A 25,639-nucleotide genomic window follows, 5' to 3' on the forward strand; every position below is an offset into this window, starting at 1 on the left:
GCTAAAGATGGTCGAAGAAGAAATGCAGGCAAGGGGGTTAAACAAGGGGAGATGCAGAAAATAGGGCAAAATGGAGACGATTGTCATGGGGACCGCAAGGCGAACCCCCGCTCTAGCAGGGAAAATGGCCTTAAAATGCCTGTTGTTGTTGTTGTGTGTGTGTATATATATATATATATACTGAAACGCAAAAGAAACTTACCACCTTCGAAACCTTTAAATATCAACAATAACACTGCGTGTAGTAAATGTGTGAACTTATTTGTGGACAATAGTGTCCTCACTGTCAGACAAAACGGTCACGGATGGTCACTTGAACCTTCAATGGTCACTTCATAGCACAGCTGTTGAACAGCCGTTTTGACTGTCAGTGATTAGCCAAGGGGTACGGGATGATTTTAATGAGCTGCACGTGATGTCTTGATATTGGCTTTAAAAAGGCCAGTGCAAAATGGGCATTTCAATCAACATGCCACGATTGTCAAGGGATCAACGGCAGCGTGCCCTGGGCATGCTGCAAGGCAGACTGAGCTACCGTGAGGTGGCACGTCGCCTTGGCTGTTCACACCAGACGATATCGGTCCTGGTGGACAGAGACACCCTCCACAACTCTGCAGATGACAGACCTCGATCAGGGAGGCCAAGAGTCACCACTGCAAGGCAGGACAGGCAGATGGTCCGAAGTCACCTGCGGGATCGATTCCGTCCAGCATCCCGCACTGCGGCAGAAACTCCGGGGCGTGCAAACCCACGGATCTCCAATGATACTGCACGAAGACGACTGCATGACTATGGTCTGACTGCCAGAAGACCATACAGAGGCCCCGTGATGACGGCTGCCCATCACCGCAACCGACAGAGATGGTGCCAGCAGCATCAGCGGTGGACCTTGGCGCAGTGGAACGAGGTCGCTTTCAGCGATGAGTCAAGGTTCTGTGTTGACAGTCCTGATGGGCGTGAGCGTGTCTGGAAAAGAACTGGCGAGCGATATGCCGATTGTTGCGTGCGTCAGGCCAACAGGTGGGGTGGCCCAAGTGTGATGGTGTGGGCCGCCATATCAGGCCGGTACAGGACGCCACTGGTGGTTGTGGATGGGAATCTTAACGCCCAGCGGTATGTGGATAACATCCTGCGACCTCATCTGCTGCCATTCCTGCTAGACCACCCAGAACTGAGAACCTTTCAGCATGACAACGCTCGTCCCCATGCTGCTCGCTTTACCACTGCATTTCTCCAAGGCGAGAATATCAACACCATGCAGTGGCCTGCGCTCTCCCCTGACCTGAATCCCATAGAGCACCTGTGGGATGAGCTTGGGAGACACGAAGTTAGCAGGGCCAGGACACGGGCAGAGCTGCTTCAGACATTGAGGACTGAGTGGGACAGAATCCGGCAGCAATCCATCCAAAGACTGGTAGGCAGTATACGCCGACGATGCACTGCCTGTATCCAAAACAATGGTGGCCACACACGCTATTGAAAGGGGACTGACATTGCACCCTGTGCTGTTCTGTACTGTAGAACAAACTGATGAAATGGTGTATCTTGGTGAAAAACTTGACATGTCATCAATAAAATGCCAATGTTTCAATTAGCAATTGTTGGTTTGTTTTATTTTGAACTGTTACAATTTTATTACATTTCAAACAAGTGGTAAGTTTCTTTTGCGTTTCAGTATATAATATATACATTTAATATATATATATACTTTTTCCTCCCTTCTTAAATAAATCCTCAGTCTTTAAAATAGACTGGTATGCTCTGCTGAAGCCATGTGCATGTGCACATGGCGTTTAATACTGTGTTGCATTTATCGGGTTGGAAGAGCCCCGATTTGGTTTATATGTATGTATAAGGTATATGTACGAGGAATATGTTGCACACGGCGTTTAATGCTGTGTTGCATTTATCGGGTCCGAAGAGCCCCGATTTGGTTTATATGTATGTATGAGGTATATGTACGAGGTATATGGACAAGGTATATGTATGAGGTGTACGTATGAGGTGTATGTATATGTATTAGGTATATGTACATGTATTAGGTATGAGGTATATGCATATGCATATGTAACAACGTCAACACATAGTTTTCCAATGAACCGGTATTCGTTCATTTGTTAAACCAAAGAGGACCATCTCTTGTGTGGAGAATGATAACGGTCAGCTGGTCGATCACGGGGTTGGACACCGCTGATCACGTGACTCGGCGGCTGTTGCAACGAACCACCATTTCAGAGTAAACGTGTTGAGACCAGCTCCGTTATGTATGTGTTTTTATTACTCTCTCTCAGATATGGACATGGAAATATTTCTGTAGTAAAATGTATGACCGTGCAACGATTGTGTAGGTGATAATTGTTCTGGCTGTTACGGCCAGAATAGGTTATATATTTTCAAGTTATCGTTCTAGTCAAGGGAAGTCACCAAAGGCCGCGTATATTCTATAGCTATATTAGCATAACCGTTTTCATTGTCATTAAGGTCTGATACGAATGTTTTATTTTGCTCGATTCATTTTATTCTTGGGGAAAATGCCAGGGACATAGAAAAGGCCCCTTTGTATGGTATGTGACATGTGGCAAACAATCGAAAAGAAGGGACATTCCCATAGTAGTCAGGGCCCTTTGGGATATTTTGGTTCAAATTCTTCCAAAAGCATCAAATTTGGCGCAGATGTTGCCCATGCCACTCTTTCGATTTTTGACGGGCGCCAAGGGCGGTATGATCCGGGGACCATACCGGTCCATCCCGCCATGTCACCTGACCTATGACGTCATAATTAGGATATGCATCCAATCACATGGCGTACCATAAGTGGTCAAAGTTCAAAATGAATCGATCGAAAAATGAAGGCAGGGATCCATTTTTAAGGTTTTCATAAAATCCAATATGGCCGCCAGGTCACATGACCTATGAAGTCATATTTATGACATGTATACAATCATGTATACATGAACCCGGATCATGATCGCACAAAAATGAAACAAGGATATGGCATACAGTTCATAAAACATCAAAATCCGTACCTTTGTAATTAGACTGATGAATTGCATATGCCTGAAAATTAGGAAATAGACATGTAAATATTTCCTCTAATTGTCAAAAATAAGGTCAGAGTTCGATTACCCAACCCAGAAACATAAAATGGTGAACCTCGCGTAAATCGTGACAAAAAAACTCAAAAACCGACATGTTTGACTCAAAAATGACCTTTAAGATGACCTTGAGGGTTGACCTTGACCTCGAATCATCAAAATAACATCATAATTGGATTCCTCGACCTCGAAAACCCCTGAAAAGTGGTATCATACATGATTCCAACCCTTTTGGTTATTTGACTGATTTTCCTCTAATCCCGGTGGCGGCCATTTAGTATTTCGCCAATATGGGGTCCCCGGGGGGGGGGGGGGCGCCCGTCTTGGCGCCCGTCAAAAATCGAAAGAGTATGGCATGGGCAACATCTGGGCCAAATTTGGTGCTTTTGGAAGAATTTGAACCAAACGGCCCCAAAATAGCCTGTAGAAAATGCCAAAACATAGGAGCAATACCCCTGGTGCTCACATGGTAGAATAAAGAGTATACTGCACTAACTAAGGGTATTTTAAACCAATTTCAATGGTTGCTAGAAGACAGGACAGCATGTAGAATCATACTAACATAATCATAAAACTTTAAGCAAACAAGAAAATCGTTATTTTGGGTGGCAACCCCTCCCCCCCCCCCCCCTCACCCCCCACTCCATATACCTCCTCAGGCCCCAATTTTTGTAATGCCTTGAACAAACATTGGTACATCATGGGTGATTAAGGTTGTGATGAAGTTTCATGGAAATTGTGTGTGTAGTTTCAAAGAAGAAAGCAAATATCTATTTTGGGGGGGTCAAATCTGGACCCACTTTGACCAGCCCCTCCTCCCCTCACCATGGACCTCCTCGGACTTAGAATTTCTTAGTGCCGCAAACAGTCTTCAGTACATCACGGGTGATAAAGTTTGTGGTCAAGTTTCATCGAAATAGTGTGTGTAGGTGTGTAGTTTTTGGGTGGGGGGAGGGGGGGGGGAGGTCGAACCGGGATTCACTTTGACCCCCGGTCGATCCCCTTAGACCCCAATTGTTTTAATGCCATGAACGAACTTTAGTCACAACACAAGAAATATCATTTGTGCCAAAGTTGGTCACAATCCCATCAGCGGTTTCAGAGAAGAAGTATCAAGTGTTTACTGACAGACGGACTGACGACGTGCCATCGCATAATAAGCTCTCCTGAACTTCGTTCCAGGTGAGCTAAAAAATAAAATGTAAAAATATCAAATAAATAAAACTCCTGCAAGTTGTACAAATCATTCTTAAATACACCAATTCTCTTTTATAGTACGGTATAATGAAAACTACATATAATCATAGATGTCAGAGGAATGCGTTGAAACATGGTGGTTGTATTTAGGATGTGCATGGGAATTATACGAAGTTAGGATGGCCGCCTTCAACTTAAAGTCATCCACCATTGCCGCTCCCTTAGGTAGCAGATGTTTCTCATTACAACTAATTTCATCACACGCAAGCACTAACAAAAGGATTAAAAGAGAAGGCAAACCTCTGTACGCTATCACCCGAGGAAGAGAAAAAGCCACATTCAGTTAGGAATGGCAAAACCTTGTGACCGAGACCCGCCTGAAGCCTCTCCACCTTGCTGGGACCTCCACGCACTTGCTGGTGGTAATCGAAGTTCACCATTGGCATGTCAGCTGCATGGCTGGAGGCTTGGAGATGGTTCTGTGAAAGATGAGATAGGGATGAGATGTGGATGTGCTAACAGATGTATTAAAAAAAAAAGTCACCGTTACAAGAATACAGGAGGTGAAGGTTTGCTGAGAAAAATGGTGGTAAGTGAAAGTTGTGGAGGTACCTGAAAGGTTTTGCTCAGCATTTGCTCCCCTTCCTTACAACCCAACAGGTTCACCAGCATTTGCTTTCCATAGAGCTCTTTGAGTCGTACAAAATGCCTGCATGTGGCAGGAGAGAAACATCTCAATGAGTACAGTATATGGAAAATAAAACAGAGGGAGAATTGCTTTGCAATACATGTCCTCTTCCAAGTTTCAGTTCAATATGTTAAAAGGTAATGGTAAGAAAGTGGAACATTTCACACCAGTAAACTCATCCCTTTTTTGGGGCAGTGTATAATTCCACGTTCAGTGCAGAAAAAAATAAAAAATAAACACACGATGTACATACATGAAGCAAAAACATGCGTACAGCTTATGTGTAGATATAACACATTGTTATATACCTCGGATCATTCCAATTGCACTGGGACATGAATTAACACTCAGGCCTTAGGGCCTGTAGATCTTTGCTGCTTCATTTGGGGTGGAGTTAAGCAAGCTGTCTGGCCAATGGGTGTAAAGCAGTGGGGTGGAGTCAGGGCACCTGAAAACTGACTCATGTATAATAGGCGAAGTTATCCAAATTCAAAAAGGGCATAACTCGATGGAGAATTTGGCGAAATGCCCCGAAACTCAAACTTACCAAGTTTCAGTTGAATTTGTTAAAGGATATGCAATACAGGTGCATAAAACCACAGGTGGGATGCACAGATGGAATGACAGACAAAGAGCAAACCTATAGTCCCCTCTAGGTAGGAGACTGAATGAATGAATGAATGATCGTTTTAAAGGCCATTTTCCCCGCTAGAGCGGGGGTTAGCCTTGCGGGCCCCATGACAATCATGGTTCCCTGTTTGAGGCAATGTTTTTATGGCCGGATGCCCTTCCTGACGCCAACCCTTAGTCGCCTCTTACGATGCGCAGGGATACGGTGTACCTATTCTAAACCGGGGTACACACCAGGATCATTCATCCCAGCAAGCTGGTATTCATTTTGCCGACCTCGGAAGGATGACAGGCTGAGTCAACACCCCTGGCGTTAATTCAGCGATCGCCCGGGATTCGAACCCAGGATCCTAGGATCCCAAGCCGGCACCCTAACCGCTAAGCCAACACCAGGCATGACTAATAAACTAATAATAATAGGAGACTAATATCAGGCATGACTAATAATAATAGGTAGGAGACTAATAAAAAGAATTCCAGATCCATTTCAATATTAAACAAGAAGCATCCAAAATGCATCCACATCCACTTTGTACTCAAACTAAACTTGACTTAAAGGTTCGTTGAAAATTTGATGACAAAATCTCAAATGATAAAAAAAGTTATGGCCTGGAAAGATAGACAGACCAGTACTTGCAAAATCATTTGCTGTAACCTTGGACCTTTTGACATCAAAATCAATAGGGTTCTAGCTTTTGATTGGTTAACCAATTTAGTGACCTACTATGGAAATTCTGTTGAAATCTCAAGTCAACCGGATGAAAGAGGCGATCTTGGGTGACCTCAACTTTTTGACGCAATTATTCGTCGTCTTATAAGAAAGATTTGCTGAAAATTTGATGACAAGTTAATATGGTAAAAACAAGACCAAATGCCTAACAGCGGCATAGCCGGGCTTGTAAAATATTATAAACAACAAACACATGATTAGCTTTTTAAACTGTCGCTAATGCTGTTTATAACATTAAGCAAATAAATTTGGAGGATCTATATACCCCACAAGGGTTGGAGGTGTGCTCATTTACCAAGCCGCTAGCTAGCGCATGCCAAGCCAGCCGTTCGTTAAGGGTTTTGAATTGAGTGCTTGCTCGAATGTTTAAACCAAATGGCGAAATCTCCACAAGAAACTTGGTAAATGAACACACACAATGTTTGAGACCCGACCATAGATCGACTGTAATCTACATATATACCCCAGAGGAATGACCCTTCCTGCCGAACTCGAAGTAAGCGGGTGTTTACGCAGTAATGCCATCATATACTTAATGATGTAGCATGACGGTCGGCCACAAAACTTCTGCTACTTTAATATGAATGATCGTTTTAAGGCCATTTTCCCCGCTAGAGCGGGGGTTAGCCTTGCGGGCCCCATGACAATCATGGTTCCCTGTTTGAGGCAATGTTTTTATGGCCGGATGCCCTTCCTGACGCCAACCCTTGGTCACGCTCTTACGATGCGCAGGGATACGGTGTACCTATTCTAAACCGGGGTACACACCGGGATCATTCATCCCAGCAAGCTGGTACTCAATTAGCCGACCTCGGAAGGATGACAGGCTGAGTCAACCCCCCTGGTGTTAATTCAGCGATCGACCGGGATTCGAACCCAGGATCCTAGGATCCCAAGCCGGCACCCTGACCGCTAAGCCAACACCAGATATATATTTAACCTGCAGTAACGTTGCAGTCACTACAAAGGGATTAGTGTTACGATTAGATTTATGATAATAATGTTACGTTATTATTACGAAAATTATATTATTTAAAAAAAAAAACCGAGGTGAATTCCTTACTTCCACGGTTACACCGCTTCAATCCATCAACTTTCCATTCATGACATTGGGATTAAAGCGTTATGGTTATATTTACTATAATATTATTATTACTACGAAAATGCATAATAAATGATATGACTGAAACGATACCACTATTACGAAACCTGGGTTTAATTTGTCGGAAGCGGACGGTGAGTCATAACGCCTAAGGCCTATACGTACTGTATTGTTGGAAGAGACGTAACACCAATGCTTTCGATATTTGATGGTCATTTTAACAATCGTTTTTTTGTGTTTCACACTGAATGAAAGACGTAAAGGTAGAGCATGGTGGTTGTGATATATGACAGGTTCGACAATATGTTAGGCCTGAACAGCATATAAATCAAAATGGTGTGGGGAGAGTCAGCCACAGCACCGCCGTAATGACATCAGACGTAATCACATCACCCTGTCATGTGACCAGATTCTCAGCTCTGATTGGTATACGTTTGAGGGGACATACATACATACATACAGACGGACAAACACTGTTCTAGACGGCTCTGCCCAATAGGCTACGCCGTAAAAATGTTATTGGGCACACATGGATGCATAACATCTCTTGCTGTGCAGACGGACGGGCTGGCTCGAAAGCATCTCAAAATGCAAAGCCCGTCTGCGGCCGCCTTGTAATGAAACCAAGCTTGATGAAAACAGCTAAAAAAACAAACAAACAAAAAAAAAACTAGAATGTAGAATTTGATGCGAAAGCTTCAATGGACATGCGTCCACCCACATCTACATGTCAACCCACTTGTGTTTGCTCTTGATTTAATGTCACATGAAAAATGAAAGCTCCCTTGAGAGAGCGAGAGTGAGGAGAAAGATAGATAAGTAGGAGAGACAACATTAGATGCGTCTAGTCTAACTCATCTTATAGACTGCAAAAATATTTTCAAAGGAGACATGACCTTTGACCTGTTCAATCTGAAGTCTAATTGGTTCCTAAGTTTGTCAAGTATGGTTGAAATCTCTTGAGTGGTTCATGTTATTATAGCAATTGATTTTAAATTAAAGGGCACTTGACCTTTGGGGCCTTTCAACTTTGGAACCCAACATTTTATCACGTGTCAGTACTGCAGTCCATAATTGTGTCAGGTTTGGTCAAAATCCCTTCATCGGTTCACAGGTTATCGCAGTAACAAAAAATGATCATGGACAGACATCAACACAGATAGCCGGACAAACAACCTGAAAACAACGCCAATAATGAAAACAATGCCCAAGGCATAAAAAAGTCAAATTTATCAATCAGCCAATAACAATGAAAACAATGCCCGAGGCATAAAAAAGTCAAATTTATCAATCAGCCAATAACAATGAAAACAATGCCCGAGGCATAAAAAAGTCAAATTTATCAATCAGCCAATAACAATGAAAACAATGCCCGAGGCATAAAAAAGTCAAATTTATCAATCAGCCAATAACAATGAAAACAATGCCCGAGGCATAAAAAAGTCAAATTTATCAATCAGCCAATAACAATGAAAACAATGCCCAAGGCATAAAAAAGACAAATTTATCAATCAGCCAATAACAATGAAAACAATGCCCGAGGCATAAAAAAGTCAAATTTATCAATCAGCCAATAACAATGAAAACAATGCCCGAGGCATAAAAAAGTCAAATTTATCAATCAGCCAATAACAATGAAAACAATGCCCGAGGCATAAAAAAGTCAAATTTATCAATCAGCCAATAACAATGAAAACAATGCCCAAGGCATAAAAAAGACAAATTTATCAATCAGCCAATAACAATGAAAACAATGCCCGAGGCATAAAAAAGTCAAATTTATCAATCAGCCAATAACAATGAAAACAATGCCCGAGGCATAAAAAAGTCAAATTTATCAATCAGCCAATAACAATGAAAACAATGCCCGAGGCATAAATAAGTCAAATTTATCAATCAGCCAATAACAATGAAAACAATGCCCAAGGCATAAAAAAGACAAATTTATCAATCAGCCAATAACAATGAAAACAATGCCCGAGGCATAAAAAAGTCAAATTTATCAATCAGCCAATAACAATGAAAACAATGCCCGAGGCATAAAAAAGTCAAATTTATCAATCAGCCAATAACAATGAAAACAATGCCCGAGGCATAAATAAGTCAAATTTATCAATCAGCCAATAACAATGAAAACAATGCCCAAGGCATAAAAAAGACAAATTTATCAATCAGCCAATAACAATGAAAACAATGCCCGAGGCATAAAAAAGTCAAATTTATCAATCAGCCAATAACAATGAAAACAATGCCCGAGGCATAAAAAAGTCAAATTTCTCAATCAGCCAATAACAATGAAAACAATGCCCGAGGCATAAAAAAGTCAAATTTATCAATCAATGTTCTCCATATTCTCATAATAAAAGGTCTGTTGAAAATTTCATGACAAAATGGTAAAAATGTTTAAAATTGTTTGCCCAGGACAGACAGGCAAACTCGATTGCAAAATCCCATCTTCCGCTGTGCAGGTGGACAGGCCAACATTGATGAAACAGAATGAGGCAGGATAAGTTTTTGAACTTTTAAAGACCAGTAAGGTTTACATACTGCTCACAAAAACTACATTTAATTCTGGATTACAGCAGTTCACCAACAGTGAATGCATTGCAAGCTTAATCCGGCGATTCAACAAAACTGCGACAAATCCAACTTTTTAATCACCTGTCAAAGGCTGGAGCATTGCTCTCGTAACCTCGAGACATCTTCACACGGTGTGAGCCAACCTGCAAACACAGCAGTACACTCACTGACCGACCTTTAGGCCTTACTTAATCATTTTCAACCACATTGATAGAAACCTGCCAACAACCAACCTGCAGGCCAGGCTGCTCCCAGAACAGAGGGATAGAGCCTCGTATTTGAAGGAACGACGAGATACAGTCATCCAATATTATGACCTGTGGCACATGTGGGTAAAGCCTATAAACCAATAGGTTCCATTGAAACAAAAGTTACATTCCTATAGTTCGGAATGTTCCACGTGTTCTTCGCCTCCAATTGATTTTGCAAACTCACCTGCTCAGTCTCGACGAAGTTTGCAGCATGCCCGTCATCATTGACACCTCGCACATTGAAGCGCGTGCCAGCTCGACCCCGAGCCAGCCTGCCTATCAGGCACACCTTGGCCTGTCGGTGGGCAGCGTAGATCGTACGTACCTCAACACCTCCACATACAGCACGCACGAGCCACACGGTGCAATCTATGCTTGCTTGCTGCAGCACCACATGCAAGCTCTTGTTCCTAGGAAATGATAGATGCATCAGATGGGTGGGGTGAGAGCAAATATAATCATGGTACATTTCACAAACATGGGTCAATGAAAAAAAAAAAAAAATCAAAAAAAATCATCATACCAGAATCTTTTTACAGAACAAGAACAAAAATTTGAAGAAAAACCTGGTGCTACAAGACAAGCTAAACAGATTCCATAACAAATAGCTTGTTTGGAAATAACTTCACACATTCATAACGACCAATTTTATCATGGAAGTAGTTGTTCTAATAGTACTGATGAACAATCTATCCGTTTTCCCACCAGAAAAAGCGGTTGTCCTGCCCTACACCTTGTCTCTGACGCTGCATGGAAAGGCTCAAGTCAAACGGCGGAATGCCTCCAGGAGCTGTAGTGAAGTAGAATGTCCCGGAAGCCAGCAGACGGCGAATCTCGTTTGCTCGCTCATCCAGGCTATCCGCTCCTGATGCTGTCCACCTTAATGGAAGCAGGTCGACGGAACTGATACGGAGCACATCAGAGTCGAGAAGCTTTCCCACTGACGTACAGCCTGTCACGAGCACCAAGTACTGTGGCCCTGCACCATCTGAAAGGATCAAAGGACACCAATGAAGGAGTCAGTGATCTTATGCAGGCTCTACCTCTTCCATAATCAAGAACCTTCTAGGATAACCTGGGATCAACGCTGGAATGAGGAGTGAGGGCAACCTGTTTATTTATTCATTTCACAGAAATGTGCCTTGTGGAAGAGCTAGATGAGAAAGAGGAGGTGGAGTGGGGAGGGAAACGCGCTGACCATGGGGCAGTGGGGCAAACAGGAAAAAGAGGAAAGGGTAGAAACAACAGACCTGAATGAGCACCACAAGGCCCAGTTCAGCAAATTAAATATATCACATACAAATGTAGCACAAAGTACACATACAAATGTTGTTGACATCTACTGCCTCACCCTCACCCATGCTCAGTCGCAAAACACCGAGACACGCATGTGCATCCAGAGTACGGGTGTACTGGCCTTTGACCGCTTCGCGCTCCGCTGGCGCTGCAAAAGATTAAAAAAAAAAAAAATAGTACATATTATAATATATGAATAAATGAATGAATGAATGATCGTTTTAAGGCCATTTTCCCCGCTAGAGCGGGGGTTAGCCTTGCGGGCCCCATGACAATCATGGTTCCCTGTTTGAGGCAATGTTTTTATGGCCGGATGGCGGATGCCCTTCCTGACGCCAACCCTTGGTCGCCTCTTACGATGCGCAGGGATACGGTGTACCTATTCTAAATCTGGGTACACACCGTGATCATTCATCCCAGCAAATGGTACTCAATTTGCCGACCTCGGAAGGATGACAGGCTGAGTCAACCCCCCTGGCCTTAATTCAGCGATCGATCGGGATTCGAACCAAGGATCTTGGGATCCCAAGCCGGCACCCTAACCACTAAGCCAACACCAGGCTATGTCAAGCTATGTCTTGAACAGAGATGGAGGAAATGAGTGCCTCCTTATGGCTGCTAGCACTAGTCCAAACCTGCTGGCAGTGATCCTATTATGTCTGCAGGAAGACCTGGAAATTATAAAATCCATGTACTTTATTATGCACTCCCGGTATATTCTCACTTCACAGAAGTCAAGATGTACTACCGTATTATGTGTCTGGGAAGGCCATGAGATTAACCTTCAGTAGAGGATTTTCTAAAGTGATCATGAGGATCTAATACTGTTATCTTAGTGAAGTAATATGTATGGCAATAAGTTTATATATTTTTTCCTTTAAAAAAAAGTTTTCAAGATTGTCTCTGATATTTACAATTTAGCATAATGTATGTGTTACATTCCAACTTTAATCTTAAATTGGAATGTAAAACTAGCTACTTACCAGTATAAAGAAGGAAATGGATAGGACAGAGACAGAAAATATTGGGTACCAGTAACTACATGTATACTGTGCACACGATCTGCATTTTACATATTATCATATATATATATATATATATATAAACAAGCAAGGTCATGGGACTTTCTCAAATAACATGGCAACCAAGCAAATCAGTCAATACAACAAGGACTGTGATATTTTTTAAGACCCCATTCCAAAAAGGGAGGCTTTTTTTTTTTTTTTTTTTTTTTTTTTTGGTGTAGAGTCGAGGCTCGTGAAAGAGCTAACATTTATCAAACAAACAAATCAAACAAACAAGCAAACAAAGTATATAAAAAGGGGAGCGGTCGACAAGATGGGGAGAGATGGGAGACCTCTCCCCAAGATGGGGATACTTTTCCCATCTAAATAAAGGGGGGTTCCCCGCACTGCCTGGCTGGGTGAGCTTTTCCCAAGGTGGTTTTGGCAGTAAAAGAGTGACGAAAAACACACAAACAAAATTATTTACAAGATGTCAATGTTTTCAAGGCACAACACGTGCCAGAAGCTTTTCGTAGTTTATTCCTGTGCATCGCCTTGTGGGGTCAGGGGATTATTCTTTTTGTACCCATGGCCTGACCCAGGGTAACCCGAACACGTTTACAAAATCAGTTGGTGATTGGCCGAGCCGTTCTTTTTCTTTTTCTACGATTTTCAGCACTGCACAAATATACATACATAGAGAATCTAATAGAGGGGGAAATTTGGCTGTGGGGTCGGGTGGGGTAGCTTATAACCTTGCCCAGATTCTGAAGTTTCTACACCCAGAATTTGGGGCCTCTATGAGCTGTGGTTTGGCCATGAAAGAATAACGTACAAACAAACACACAAATACTTGGAAATATTTATACATATAAATAACTTTGAAGTCTATAAGGAAAAGCATTCAGAAGTCCGCTCACTCAGAACGGCGATAACACCAGACTCGAAGAGCAGACAATCCTCTCGGTGCCTTGCTTCGAGCATGATGCTGTAGGTTTGTGACTCGGCCTTGTGTAGAACTCGGAAACCCTTGCTCAGGGCCATCTCTTCCCAGCTCAGACTTCTCAATCACGGGCCGACCAAAGCACACTGTAACAAGGGAAGGAAGCTGAACGAGAAGCGGAATAGAAACCAATGGATATTTACCAAAATCAGTTAATCTTTTGATGCTTTCCCCTTTTCCTTTTTCCAACTTGGCTGAAAAGTTACGTTTGGTTATTTTAACACGTTTTCCTCTGGGATGGCTTGAAAGAAAATGCAAACAATGACGGCAAATGTCAATACGTTGAGGTAAATCAAGACTCCATGTGAGAAGTGAAAATAAATAAATCAGTGATTACAAGGGTTGTTACAATCATTTTAAGTGATTAAAATGCCTATTGTTGTTGTTGTTGTTGTTGTTGTAGTCGTGATTACAAGGGTGTGGGGAGGGGCAAGAAGCCAACATTCCTTTTCGCAAGAAACCATGAAAATAATTATAAATAACAACTCTCGCTTCTCCTTTTCCTGTTCCCTTCAGCCTGCCCTTCGCCTTTGCTAACCTCCGTCTAGGTGGAAGTCAAGACGCTTCAGTCCCATCCACAAAAATGGGGTGAAAAACAAATAGACTTTAGGCCAGAAAGTTTCCTTCCAGCGACGAGCAAAGTTGTGGAATTCATCATCACCACTGACACTGTTGACAAAGTCTTTTCACTTTTCAAACAACCTCCTATTGCACCACCATTTGGACTGCAGTCAAATCCGGATGTGCTTCTGCTCTTCTCTCAGCAATGGTCGGAGGCACAATTCTCAAACACGAGGTCAGAACCATCTCCTGGGATGTATCTCAGGCATTTTACAGGGAGACGTCTCACTCTGTTTTCAAACTCGCTTCCTGTAGCATACAAGGTTGTGTTCATTTCTGGATTTCTGACTTCCTCAACTCAGGCAGTCAATGTGTTGCTGCTGTCAATGGAACCCTCTCCTCCTCTTGTCTCTTTTCTTATCGAAGGCTAGAGTGACCAAAGGCAATCTTGGGCCCAGTCTTGTACCATATCTCCATAAAGAACCTCGAGATGCTTGAAGGAAACACCCTTCCTTTTTTCAGATGACTCACTGTCAAACAGTACACAAAGGTAACCAAGGTAACCTATCCCACTGACAGACAGATAGACGTCTGCATCAGTCTCTGCCCATATAAAATTGATGAGATCGTCTGAAAAATGGAATGTTGTGGCTTTGGAAAATACCAGGGAGTTAAATCCAACACGCAAATTAACCCTGGAGTATAGATAAATCGGTAGTATTTTGACAAGATGGATTACCTCTCCAGCTTGTATCAGTAGACAGGGAAATGCGTTGCGTTTGTGAAGCAGGTTCAAATCAAGGTAGACACAAAGCGCCCCTCCCTTTATACAAGGGATCGTTTCTCTGCATGCAACTTCAACATGGGGACTGAAAATTCTTTCTCAGCTTCTACTGGATGAAATTGGCTGCAAATTTCAGAAGTAAATGGTTTGTACGTCAAAGTAATATGTTCCAAATTTCAGTGACGTCCATTTCCATGTTCTTGAGTTGTATTTCGAAAACCCTCAAATTCACGTTGGTTTCTGTCAGTCCGTCCATCCAAAACGTGTGGGCGCTCATATCTCAAAGGTTATACGTCAAAACTAGCTGAAACTTGGAATATACATCGTCCAATACGTCTAATTAATGGCTTTCAAAACAAATTCCACCTAAGTTCCAGTCCAGTCAATCTAGCAAATTTTATGGCTCATCCCACCACTAATTGCAACAGAATGTTTTTCACCGCTATGCTTTTCAGGAATGTCCCCGAAACACCATACTAAAAGTATACCAAAATATATTTGGTGGAAAGGCGTCAAAATTGCATAATATGCAAATTAGCTGCCACAATGAGGAAAGACAAAATCTATTTTCCACAGTAATTCTGTATCTAAGTATCCAATCATGAAAAATTAAGTAGGTAGACCCATATTTTCAGGGTTGATGATTTTGAAAAGTTCATTTCTGGATCAATTTTATGCATACAATATTCATTGAAGAATGCAAATTAGATGCCACCGTTATTCCAAAAAAAACAAACATTTCTGCCAGAACTCTCTATCTCTTGACCCAATCTTGACAAGCGAAATGTGTATACCCATATTTTCATGGTCATTAGATATGATTAGCCTATGGATGGTGCCTATGGCACCATTGACTCGGCCTTCCTTGCCATTTATGTTGCGCCTGTCATATAAAGTCAAACACAGACGGTGCATACTTCTGCTTCACTCGGAATGACTGCAAAAGGTGAACAACTTGCAGACCACACAGGCCTTTCTTTATCTGCGGTTCAATGGAGTAATGCTCTCTCAATGGTGACATCCAAGCATCTTCTTTTTTTTTTTCTTTTTCTTCCGATCTCTCTGTTTCTATGGAATCTAAAGCTCTTAACATATTAAGACAAAAGCACAAGGCCTATTGCTCACATCACAGACAGTTTGACGATTCCTCTTTTGTTTTAACCACCTCTCCTCCGGTCTTGCCATCTCTGCTCCGCCAACCCTCCGACCCCCCCAGGACGCAAATATTATTCATTAAAACTTCCTGGTTAAATTCCCAGAATCTAGTTTTACCACAAAGCTCCACTCTTTTGTCGCTTTTTTTTCCTCCCGTTTGTGGAACCACTTTCTGAAGGCAGGTCAATTGCAATCTTCTCTCCAGAGCTTCAAACAGGTAGTGCACTGCCATCTCATGTCTTGTATCATCCCCCATCAACACCTGCAATATTTTCTACCCCCATTAACCAAACCCTTCACTGGCAATTCCCTGTGTTTCCTCCCTTGCTCTCTAACCCACTTTTCTTCTTTGTTCCTTCCCCTGCTTGTCAATCCAATTGTAGCCACACCACCAGGTCGCTGCCTTTTTGCCCTCCATCACAAGCAGAAATCTTATATGCAGTCACGTGAAAAAGTAAGTACACCCTATGTAAGGTTTTGACTTTTTCAACATATTTCAACATACAGCTATTTGATCTTCATTTCAACAATATTGATAGATAAAGGTGATATAATATAACAAATATCATGAAACATTTACATTTTGTAGTCCATTGTACAATTTAAATAAACATAAATGCAAATTTCGCATGTGGAAAAAGTAAGTACACCCTTGGCTCTAATAGGTGGTATAGCCCACTTTGGCAGAAACAACCTCAAGTAGGCGTTTCTTATAACTGTCTACCAGTCTCTGACATCGACTGGGAGAAATTTTTGCCCACTCCCCCATGCAGAATTCTTTCTGCTGTGCGTTGTTTGAGGGGTTTCTTGCATGCACAGCTCGTTTCAAATCCCCCCACAACATCTCGATGGGATTTAGATCCGGGCTTTGACTAGGCCATCCCAGAACCCTCCATTTCTTTCTTTTCAGCCATTCCTTGGTGGATTTACTGGTATGTTTAGGGTCATTGTCATGTTGCAAGGTCCACCTTCGGTTGAGCTTCAACTTTCCGACAGATGGCCTCACATTATCCTCAAGCACCCTCTGGTACAATGAAGAATTCATCGTGGATTCTATGATAGTGAGCTGCCCAGGCCCTGATGCAGCAAAGCTGCCCCAAACCATAATATTTCCACCACCATGCTTTACAGTTGGTATCAGGTTCTTGTGGTCAAATGCTGTCTTTGGTTTTCGCCAAACATGTCTTCTGGTACTGTGGCCAAATAGCTCCACCTTCGACTCATCTGTCCAGAGCACATTGTTCCAGAAGTGCTGGTCTTTGCCCAGGTGTTCATTGGCAAACGTTAGTCTTGCCCTGATGTTCTTTCTGGACAGCAAAGGTTTCCTCCTGGCACACCTCCCATGTAGATCAAATTTCTGCAGCCTCTTTCTCATGGTAGACTCGTGCACTTTGACATCAACAGTGGCAAGAGCTATCTGTTGGTCCTGTGATGACATTCTGGGGTTCTTAGAGACTTCTTTCAGCATCTTGCGGTCTGCTCTCGGGCTGAACTTGCTGGGGCGGCCTGGCCTGAACAAGTTGGCAGTTGTTTGGAATCTTCTCCACTTGCAGATGATCTTCCGGACAGTCAAATGATTGATTTCAAATTGTTTGGAGATCTTTTTTAATCCCTTCCCAGACTCGTAGGCATCTATAACCTTCTTTCTGAAGGCCTCAGAGAGCTCTTTTGATCTAGGCATGGTGACGCCACACACTTCAACATCAAAGAGCAAACCAAACTAAATGTCTGAGGTTTAAATAAGACAGGTTCCTCCAAGACCCTCTCTAACGTTCTAATCATTTGCACCTGAGCTGGTGCACCTGATTCTAATTTTAGGTATTTGAAGTAGATAAATGTAGGGGTGTACTTACTTTTTCACGTGACTGTAATACACATACATATACAATTTACCTGTACAACTAAGTAGGGGCCTTCAAAATAGGCTCTACCTTCAGTTATAAACCTTGACAAAAATGTGAACATTGGTGCACACTTTACAGGTTCCTGAAATCAATGAGACGACGACAAATAAATGCAGCAACAAAAGGCTCATAAATGATCTTCAACAGAAACAGAAGGATATAGCCTCCAAGCAATCTAGCCTGATTTGAATCCCGACAGCTAAAAACGGTAATCCTGGTGTCTCGCAGGCATAGCGATTCTTCAAAGTGGGCGTTGTCCTTTGGATGGACAATAAAATTGGCGCTGTCTATCAGTATTAGTTGGTGATAGTTAAAAAAAAAAACCCATTGTGTCCTTCGCAAAGAGTAGGCGAGTATCGTCGGCACCATGGCCAAATTCCAAATTCCTGAACAAACTAGGCGAATGTCAGGCCTGGCCAGGTCAATTCGTGAAAGTCTTGGGTCAAGCTTCCCCCGGCCGATCCCACAAAGAACAACAACTCCATCATGCACATCAAAGCTCTTGTGAATTCAAGTCCAACACTGTACACCCACCACCACCACCACAACAGCACTCAATACAACACCACCATTGAACACGTCAGACCTTTACACTGTATTGCCATTATGCACTGACGGGGAAACCAGCTCAACTCTGGATCACCATGACCTCGGGGTTCCCATTTAAATTGGCCATCCTGCGTCCCCTCCCAAATCCACTTGTTCTTTTTCATTATTTGACCTTTGGCCTGTTAATCATTGAGGTTAAATGCATCCAAATATACAATCACTTATCTTGACATTTAAACCACACTAGAAGAGGAAGTATGTGTACTAGTTCACTATTCAATTATTAACAAACTCAAACATTCAAATTCACCACGTGTCTCATCGCTCCCAAACTTTGCATTTACCCCAAAACAAGAACTTTCCCATTGCTATCAACCTTCCAAACCAAATTGCTGCAATCACAGACGTGCTCCTCCTTTATCAAGGAAATAAAATCCTGCTGCGGTCGACATGGAGAGTGAGATAACAAGGATACATCCCTCTGACTCAGTGCAGCATGTCCATCCAATGATGCCTCTGGACCTCATCATGGTCTCGCTGCCATCTCGACCTGTGAAACTCTGGTCAGTAGTTCAGTTGCATCATCAGTCTCTGAAATCATCCATGCCTCATCTCCTCGTGTCATACTGCCATCGCCTGACCTTTCTCTAACTCGGTTAGTCCCAAGATTCAGCACATCAAGAACATGACAGGCATACTTTTTGATGACAAGCCTACTTCTGTCATGACAAACTCCATCTGGTGACTTGTACTGTCAACCTGCTTCCAGTCTTGGAAACAACTGGGTAAGGTTCGGAAGAGAGGTTACGTCCAGTTTACCCGGACACTTGTCTCAACGACACAGCATCTCCGAGCACAACGTCAATAATTTCAGCACGACGTCGACAATCAGCACACAGCTAAGCCGATCCCTTCTTCTCAGCATCCCGGTCTCAAACATCGGTCAGCAAAGACATCAGTTCGGGCATATTGGTGCAAATTTGTATATCAAACAGATCTTCCGGACTTTTCCCTGTGGTAGAATGACGTGTTGCTCTGCATGCAGCAATATATGACAACATTACCTTTTTCCAGTCCCTCCCTTCAACTTGCACAAGCTTCATCCACTCTCCCGACATTCTACCTCACCATTTGCCCGTGGCCACTTTGGAGCAGAATCACATGATGGTGATAGATGCCCATCCTTGGTTTCCATTAAATCTGCAAAAGTCCACAAATGAACCACAAGCCATGGTCAGAATACAGAGTGACCGGTATACCATTCCTCGCAAAAATCTTGGTTAACTTGGTTCTCTGCCCTAGTGGATCTCATCTCGACTCCCACACTCTCTTCAATCCCACTCTTCCATCCAGGTCTTCAAAACAGCTGTTCACCACCATCTCATGTCTTCCCACATCCAAAACATCGATCTTTACTGGCCAAACAAATCGTTCATTCACTGATCACCTTGTGACCAATGATCACCAGGTTTGAAACTCCAAACAGGCACTTGTCTGCATTAACAACCAAACCAGCTGAATCAGCTTGTAGATCTCATTGTCATAAATCTTGGGTGCTTGATGGATACCAATACCAGACCCTTGTATCTTCAAGAACAACGCATCATGTCACATTTCTTGTATGTTATTTTCTTTCCATAATGCACCATCTATCACATTGCTGTCACTTCCAGAATATGCACAACGATCTGCACTTCAACCCCAATCAATACAGGAATCTCACCACGATTCCTGGCTAATTTTACTGAAAAACATGAAAGCATATTTTTTATATAGATACAGTCATGTGAAAAACTAAGTACTGTACACCCCATGTAAAGTTTTGACTTTTTCAACATATTTCAACATACAGCTATTTGATCTTCATTTCAACAATATTGAAAGATAAAGGTGATATAATATAACAAACATCATGAAACATTTACATTTTGTAGTCCATTGTATCTATCTATAATTCCAGTAATCTCTGTATGTCTGTGTGTATGTCTGTATGTCTGTGACCGCTGTTTCTCGACAACCACGGGTCCGATATACTTGAAACTTGCCAGGTATATTGCTGGGGACCCGAGGATGTGCCTTTTCAAGGTTTGAAATTAATCGGAGAAGTAGTTACCGAGCTATGGCGATTTAGCCGTTCGCCGTTCGCTTTGGCTTTGCGAATGGACCAAACCATTTCATGTAAATAGAGGGGGGGGGGGGGTTCTGTGGTCGTTGCGAATGGACCAAACCATTTCATGTAAATAGAGGGGGGGGTTCTGTGGTCGTTACTGCCACGTGGTTTCAAAGTTTTTTTTTGTTGTTGTTGTTTGCACGCATGCTTTTTTGCACGCACGTACGGGCACCCACGTACGGGCACGTCCTAGTAATTTTAATAAACATAAATGCAAATTTCGCATGTAGAAAAACTAAGTACACCCTTGGCTCTAATAGGTGGTATTGCCCCCTTTAGCAGAAACAACCTCAAGTAGGCGTTTCTTATAACTGTCAGTCTCTGACATCAACTGGGAGAAATTTTTTCCCACTCCTCCATGCAGAATTCTTTCAGCTGTGCGATGTTTGAGGGGTTTCTTGCATGCACAGCTCGTTTGAAATCCCCCCACAACATCTCGATGGGATTTAGATCCGGGCTTTGACTTGGCCATTCCAGAACCCTCCATTTCTTTCTTTTCAGCCATTCCTTGGTGGATTTACTGGTATGTTTAGGGTCATTGTCATGTTGCAAGGTCCACCTTCGGTTGAGCTTCAACTTTCCGACAGATGGCCTCACATTATCCTCAAGCACCCTCTGGTACAATGAAGAATTCATAGTGGATTCTATGATGGTGAGCTGCCCAGGCCCTGATGCAGCAAAGCTGCCCCAAACCATAATATTTCCACCACCATGCTTTACAGTTGGTATCAGGTTCTTGTGGTCAAATGCTGTCTTTGGTTTTCGCTAAACATGTCTTCTGGTACTGTGGCCAAATATCTCTACCTTTGACTCATCTGTCCAGGGCACATTGTTCCAGAAGTGCTGGTCTTTGCCAAGGTGTTCATTGGCAAACTTTAGTCTTGCCCTTATGTTCTTTCTGGACAGCAAAGGTTTCCTTCTGGCACACCTCCCATGTAGATCAAATTTGTGCAGCCTCTTTCTAATGGTAGACTCGTGCACTTTGACATCAACAGTGGGAAGAGCTACCTGTAGGTCCCGTGATGACATTCTGGGGTTCTTAGAGACTTCTTTCAGCATCTTGCGGTCTGCTCTCGGGCTGAACTTGCTGGGGCGGCCTGGCCTGAACAAGTTGGCAGTTGTTTGGAATCTTCTCCACTTGTAGATGATCTTCCGGATAGTCGAATGATTGATTTCAAATTGTTTGGAGATCTTTTTAAATCCCTTCCCAGACTCGTAGGCATCTATAACCTTCTTTCTGGAGGCCTGAGAGTTCTTTTGATCTAGGCATGGTGACACCGCACACTTCAACAACAAAGAGAAAACCAAACGAAATGTCTGAGGTTTAAATAAGACAGGTTCCTCCAAGACCCTCTCTAACGATGTTCTAATCATTTGCACCTGAGCTGGTGCACCTGATTCTAATTTTAGGTATTTGAAGTAATGATAAATGTAGGGGTGTACTTACTTTTTCCACATGCGAAATTTGCATTTATGTTTATTTAAATTATACAATGGACTACAAAATGTAAATGTTTCATGATATTTGTGATATTATATCACCTTTATCTATCAATATTGTTGAAGTGAAGATCAAATAGCTGTATGTTGAAATATGTTGAAAAAGTCAAAACTTTACATGGGGTGTACTTACTTTTTCACGTGACTGTATGTGTATATATATATCCATCTTCTTCAGTTTTTCGATAATCTTCCTTAACTCGGCTCGAACACAGCTCAACCTGCTGAAAGGCAAAATATTCATAAGTCGGTCCTCTGTTCCTTTCTCATTGCTTCCTTCTCATCGCCGTCTTATGATGCTTATACTTCCTGGCAAAATGACATTTTCCGACACTTTCTTCACGGTCGGGCTTTAGAAGGATAACTAGACTGTCACAGATTTCCACATTTTAAGTAATTATTTGCAACTTAGGGTTTTTTCTCTCTTACCTTGCTGGTTAACCATTTAATTTCAGGTTAAACGTTCTCTTACCTTTGAGTAATGGGGGATATGACTCGTGGAGCTTAACACACTCACAGTACTAGCATCACCTATCATACCAAACGACTTCATTCATGCCTCAAACAGCAGACAAATCTGACTCTTGAAATGCACAATCGGCGGACATTAATCCTCGTCGATCAGAGACAGAACACAGCTCAACCTCGGGGAGCCCCTTTTAATCAGCCAACTTGTATCTAATTGCTACATCCAGTTGATCTTCCTCATTATGTGAACTTTGGCTTGATAATCATTACTGAAAAATAACATGTATCCAAATTCAATACTATCAGTTAGCGTGACACCCACCACCAAAACACCACAATTCCACCAATCACACACCTACCATGGGAATCCAAAAACAAACCTAGCCTCCCCCCCCCCCCCCCCTGGTGGAAATATCTAACAACAAATCAACCAATAAAGCAATCCCAGCACCCCCCCCCCCCTGCTGGAAGGCAACCAATAAAGCAATCCCCCACACCCCCTCCCCCACCACCTGCTGGAAGGCAACCAATAAAGCAATCTCCCACACCCCCCCCCCCCCCCTGCTGGAAGGCAACCAATAAAGCAATCCCAGAACCCCCCCCCCCCACCCCTGCTGGAAGGCAATCAATACAGCAATACCCCACACCCTCGCCCCCCCCCCCCGACCCCCTGCTGGAAGGCAACCAATAAAGCAATCCCAGAACCCCCCCCCCCCACCCCTGCTGGAAGGCAATCAATACAGCAATACCCCCCCCTCGCCCCCCCCGACCCCCTGCTGGAAGGCAATCGATACATCAATCCCCCACACCCCACACCCCCCCACCCGCTGCTGGAGGGCAATCGATACATCAATCCCCCACCTCCCCCGCCCCCGCTGGAAGGCAACCAATAAAGCAATCCCCCACACCCCCTACCCCACCCCCGGCTGGAAGGCAACCAATAAAGCAATCTCCCACACCCCCCCCCCCCCTGCTGGAAAGTAACCAATAAAGCAATCCCAGAACCCCCCCCTCCCCCTGCTGGAAGGCAATCAATACCCCACACCCTCGCCCCCCCCCCGACCCCCTGCTGGAAGGCAATCGATAAATCAATCCCCCACACACCCCCCCACCCCCTGCTGGAAGGCAATCGATACATCAATCCTCCACACCCCACACCCACCGCCCCCCCCCCACCCGCTGCTGGAAGGCAATCGATACATCAATCCCCCACCCCCCCACCCCCCGCTGGAAGGCAACCAATAAAGCAATCCCCCACACCCCCTCCCCCACCCCCTGCTGGAAGGCAACCAATAAAGCAATCTCCCACCCCCCCCCCCTGCTGGAAGGCAACCAATAAAGCAATCTCCCACCCCCCCCCCCTGCTGGAAGGCAACCAATAAAGCAATCTCCCACCCCCCCCCCCTGCTGGAAGGCAACCAATAAAGCAATCCCCCACACCCCCTCCCCCACCCCCTGCTGGAAGGCAACCAATAAAGCAATCCCCCACACCCCCTCCCCCACCCCCTGCTGGAAGGCAACCAATAAAGCAATCTCCCACCCCTCCCCCCACCCCTGCTGGAAGGCAACCAATAAAGCAATCCCCCACACCCCTCCCCCACCCGCTGCTGGAAGGCAACCAATAAAGCAATCCCCCACACCCCCTCCCCCACCCCCTGCTGGAAGGCAACCAATAAAGCAATCTCCCACCCACCCCCCCACCCCTGCTGGAAGGCAACCAATAAAGCAATCTCCCACCCACCCCCCCACCCCTGCTGGAAGGCAACCAATAAAGCAATCTCCCACCCACCCCCCCCCCCTGCTGGAAGGCAACCAATAAAGCAATCCCCCACACCCCCTCCCCACCCCCTGCTGGAAGGCAACCAATAAAGCAATCCCCCACACCCCTCCCCCACCCCCACCCCCTGCTGGAAGGCAATCGATACATCAATCCCCCACCCCCCCCCCCCTGCTGGAAGGCAATCAACACCCCACACCCTCGCCCCCCCCGACCCCCTGCTGGAAGACAATCAACACCCCACACCCTCGCCCCCCCCCTCCGACCCCCTGCTGAAGGCAATCGATACATCAATCCCCCACACCCCACACCCCCCACCCCCTGCTGAAAGGCAACCAATAAAGCAATCCCCCCACCCCCTGCTGGAAGGCATCCAACAAATCAGGCCCCTACCCCCCCCCCCCACCCCCCATTGAAAAATGTCAAAATTCAGTCATCACCCTCCTCCCCCGTCCCCATTCCCAAATATTCAAGGATTTCAAGCCCGTACGCGTACTCCTCCCCTTCACCTTTCCCCCATCATTCCATCACAATCTTCGCTGATCGGACCGCAGAACAAAACCAAGCACACTGTCAGTTTCAGTGTTACATGAATAAAATAAACAGATAATGAAGTGAAATAAAAAAATTAACAAACATTCTGACGAACAGAAACAACAACCTTCAGAAATGCTGCAAAAGCCGCTATTTTGTACCTTAAACAACCATCTCAAGCACAGATTATTGTACTTTAAAAAGAACCCGCAATGACATCGCAAATCATTCGAGGAAGAGATTTATCAAACAGGAAGAATAAATAATGAAAAGGACATCAGTTCGTCCAAACATATCCGGATACCTCAAGCTGCGGCGCCCACCGAGCGCCCACTTCAGGCAATGGAGGGAAAGTGCGGAAAGTGCTGTATTAATTCATGAAAGCGCAGAGAGCTGTTTCCATGGTTTATCCCATGTTGATTACCCGTCAGCATTTGTTAAATTTACCCCGAGGTTTTGTTTCGGAACCATTTTTATAAAGAGAACAGCCGTTGCACTGAATAGAAGGGAAGAAAATATTTCGTTTTGCAGCATTGAGGAACTCGGAAAACCGCCCAGCCGCAAATCCTTTCAAAAAAAACAAAACAAATTGAGTAAATACAAATTCATTTACAACATTGGGTTTCACTAACATGTGATTATACGTGCGTGAGAATAGAGG

The 25,639-nt window shown here is 43.8% G+C and overlaps 1 protein-coding gene across 7 annotated transcripts in view; it reads right to left on the reverse strand.

Moving 5' to 3' along the window:
- Positions 1-25,415, reverse strand: part of SYNJ1 (synaptojanin 1) — a 111,545-nt gene extending 86,130 nt beyond the window's left edge. For 6 of the 7 annotated variants that reach the window (XM_068136358.2, XM_068136356.2, XM_068136354.2 and 3 more), the window contains exons 1-9: positions 25,140-25,277; positions 13,494-13,662; positions 11,631-11,717; positions 10,979-11,261; positions 10,458-10,683; positions 10,256-10,339; positions 10,104-10,165; positions 4,905-5,001; positions 4,593-4,771 (exon numbers count right to left, since the gene is read on the reverse strand). In XM_068136358.2, the coding sequence (XP_067992459.2) occupies positions 4,593-4,771; positions 4,905-5,001; positions 10,104-10,165; positions 10,256-10,339; positions 10,458-10,683; positions 10,979-11,261; positions 11,631-11,717; positions 13,494-13,617 (1,142 nt within the window). In that variant the 5' untranslated portion in view covers positions 13,618-13,662; positions 25,140-25,277. The other variant, XM_068136352.2, reaches the window with a different exon arrangement.
- Between the last annotated feature and the right edge of the window lie 224 nt (positions 25,416-25,639).

This window comes from Myxine glutinosa, chromosome 14, assembly GCF_964187855.1.
Source record: "Myxine glutinosa chromosome 14, kmMyxGlut1.1, whole genome shotgun sequence".
Taxonomy (NCBI): Eukaryota; Metazoa; Chordata; class Myxini; order Myxiniformes; family Myxinidae; genus Myxine; species Myxine glutinosa.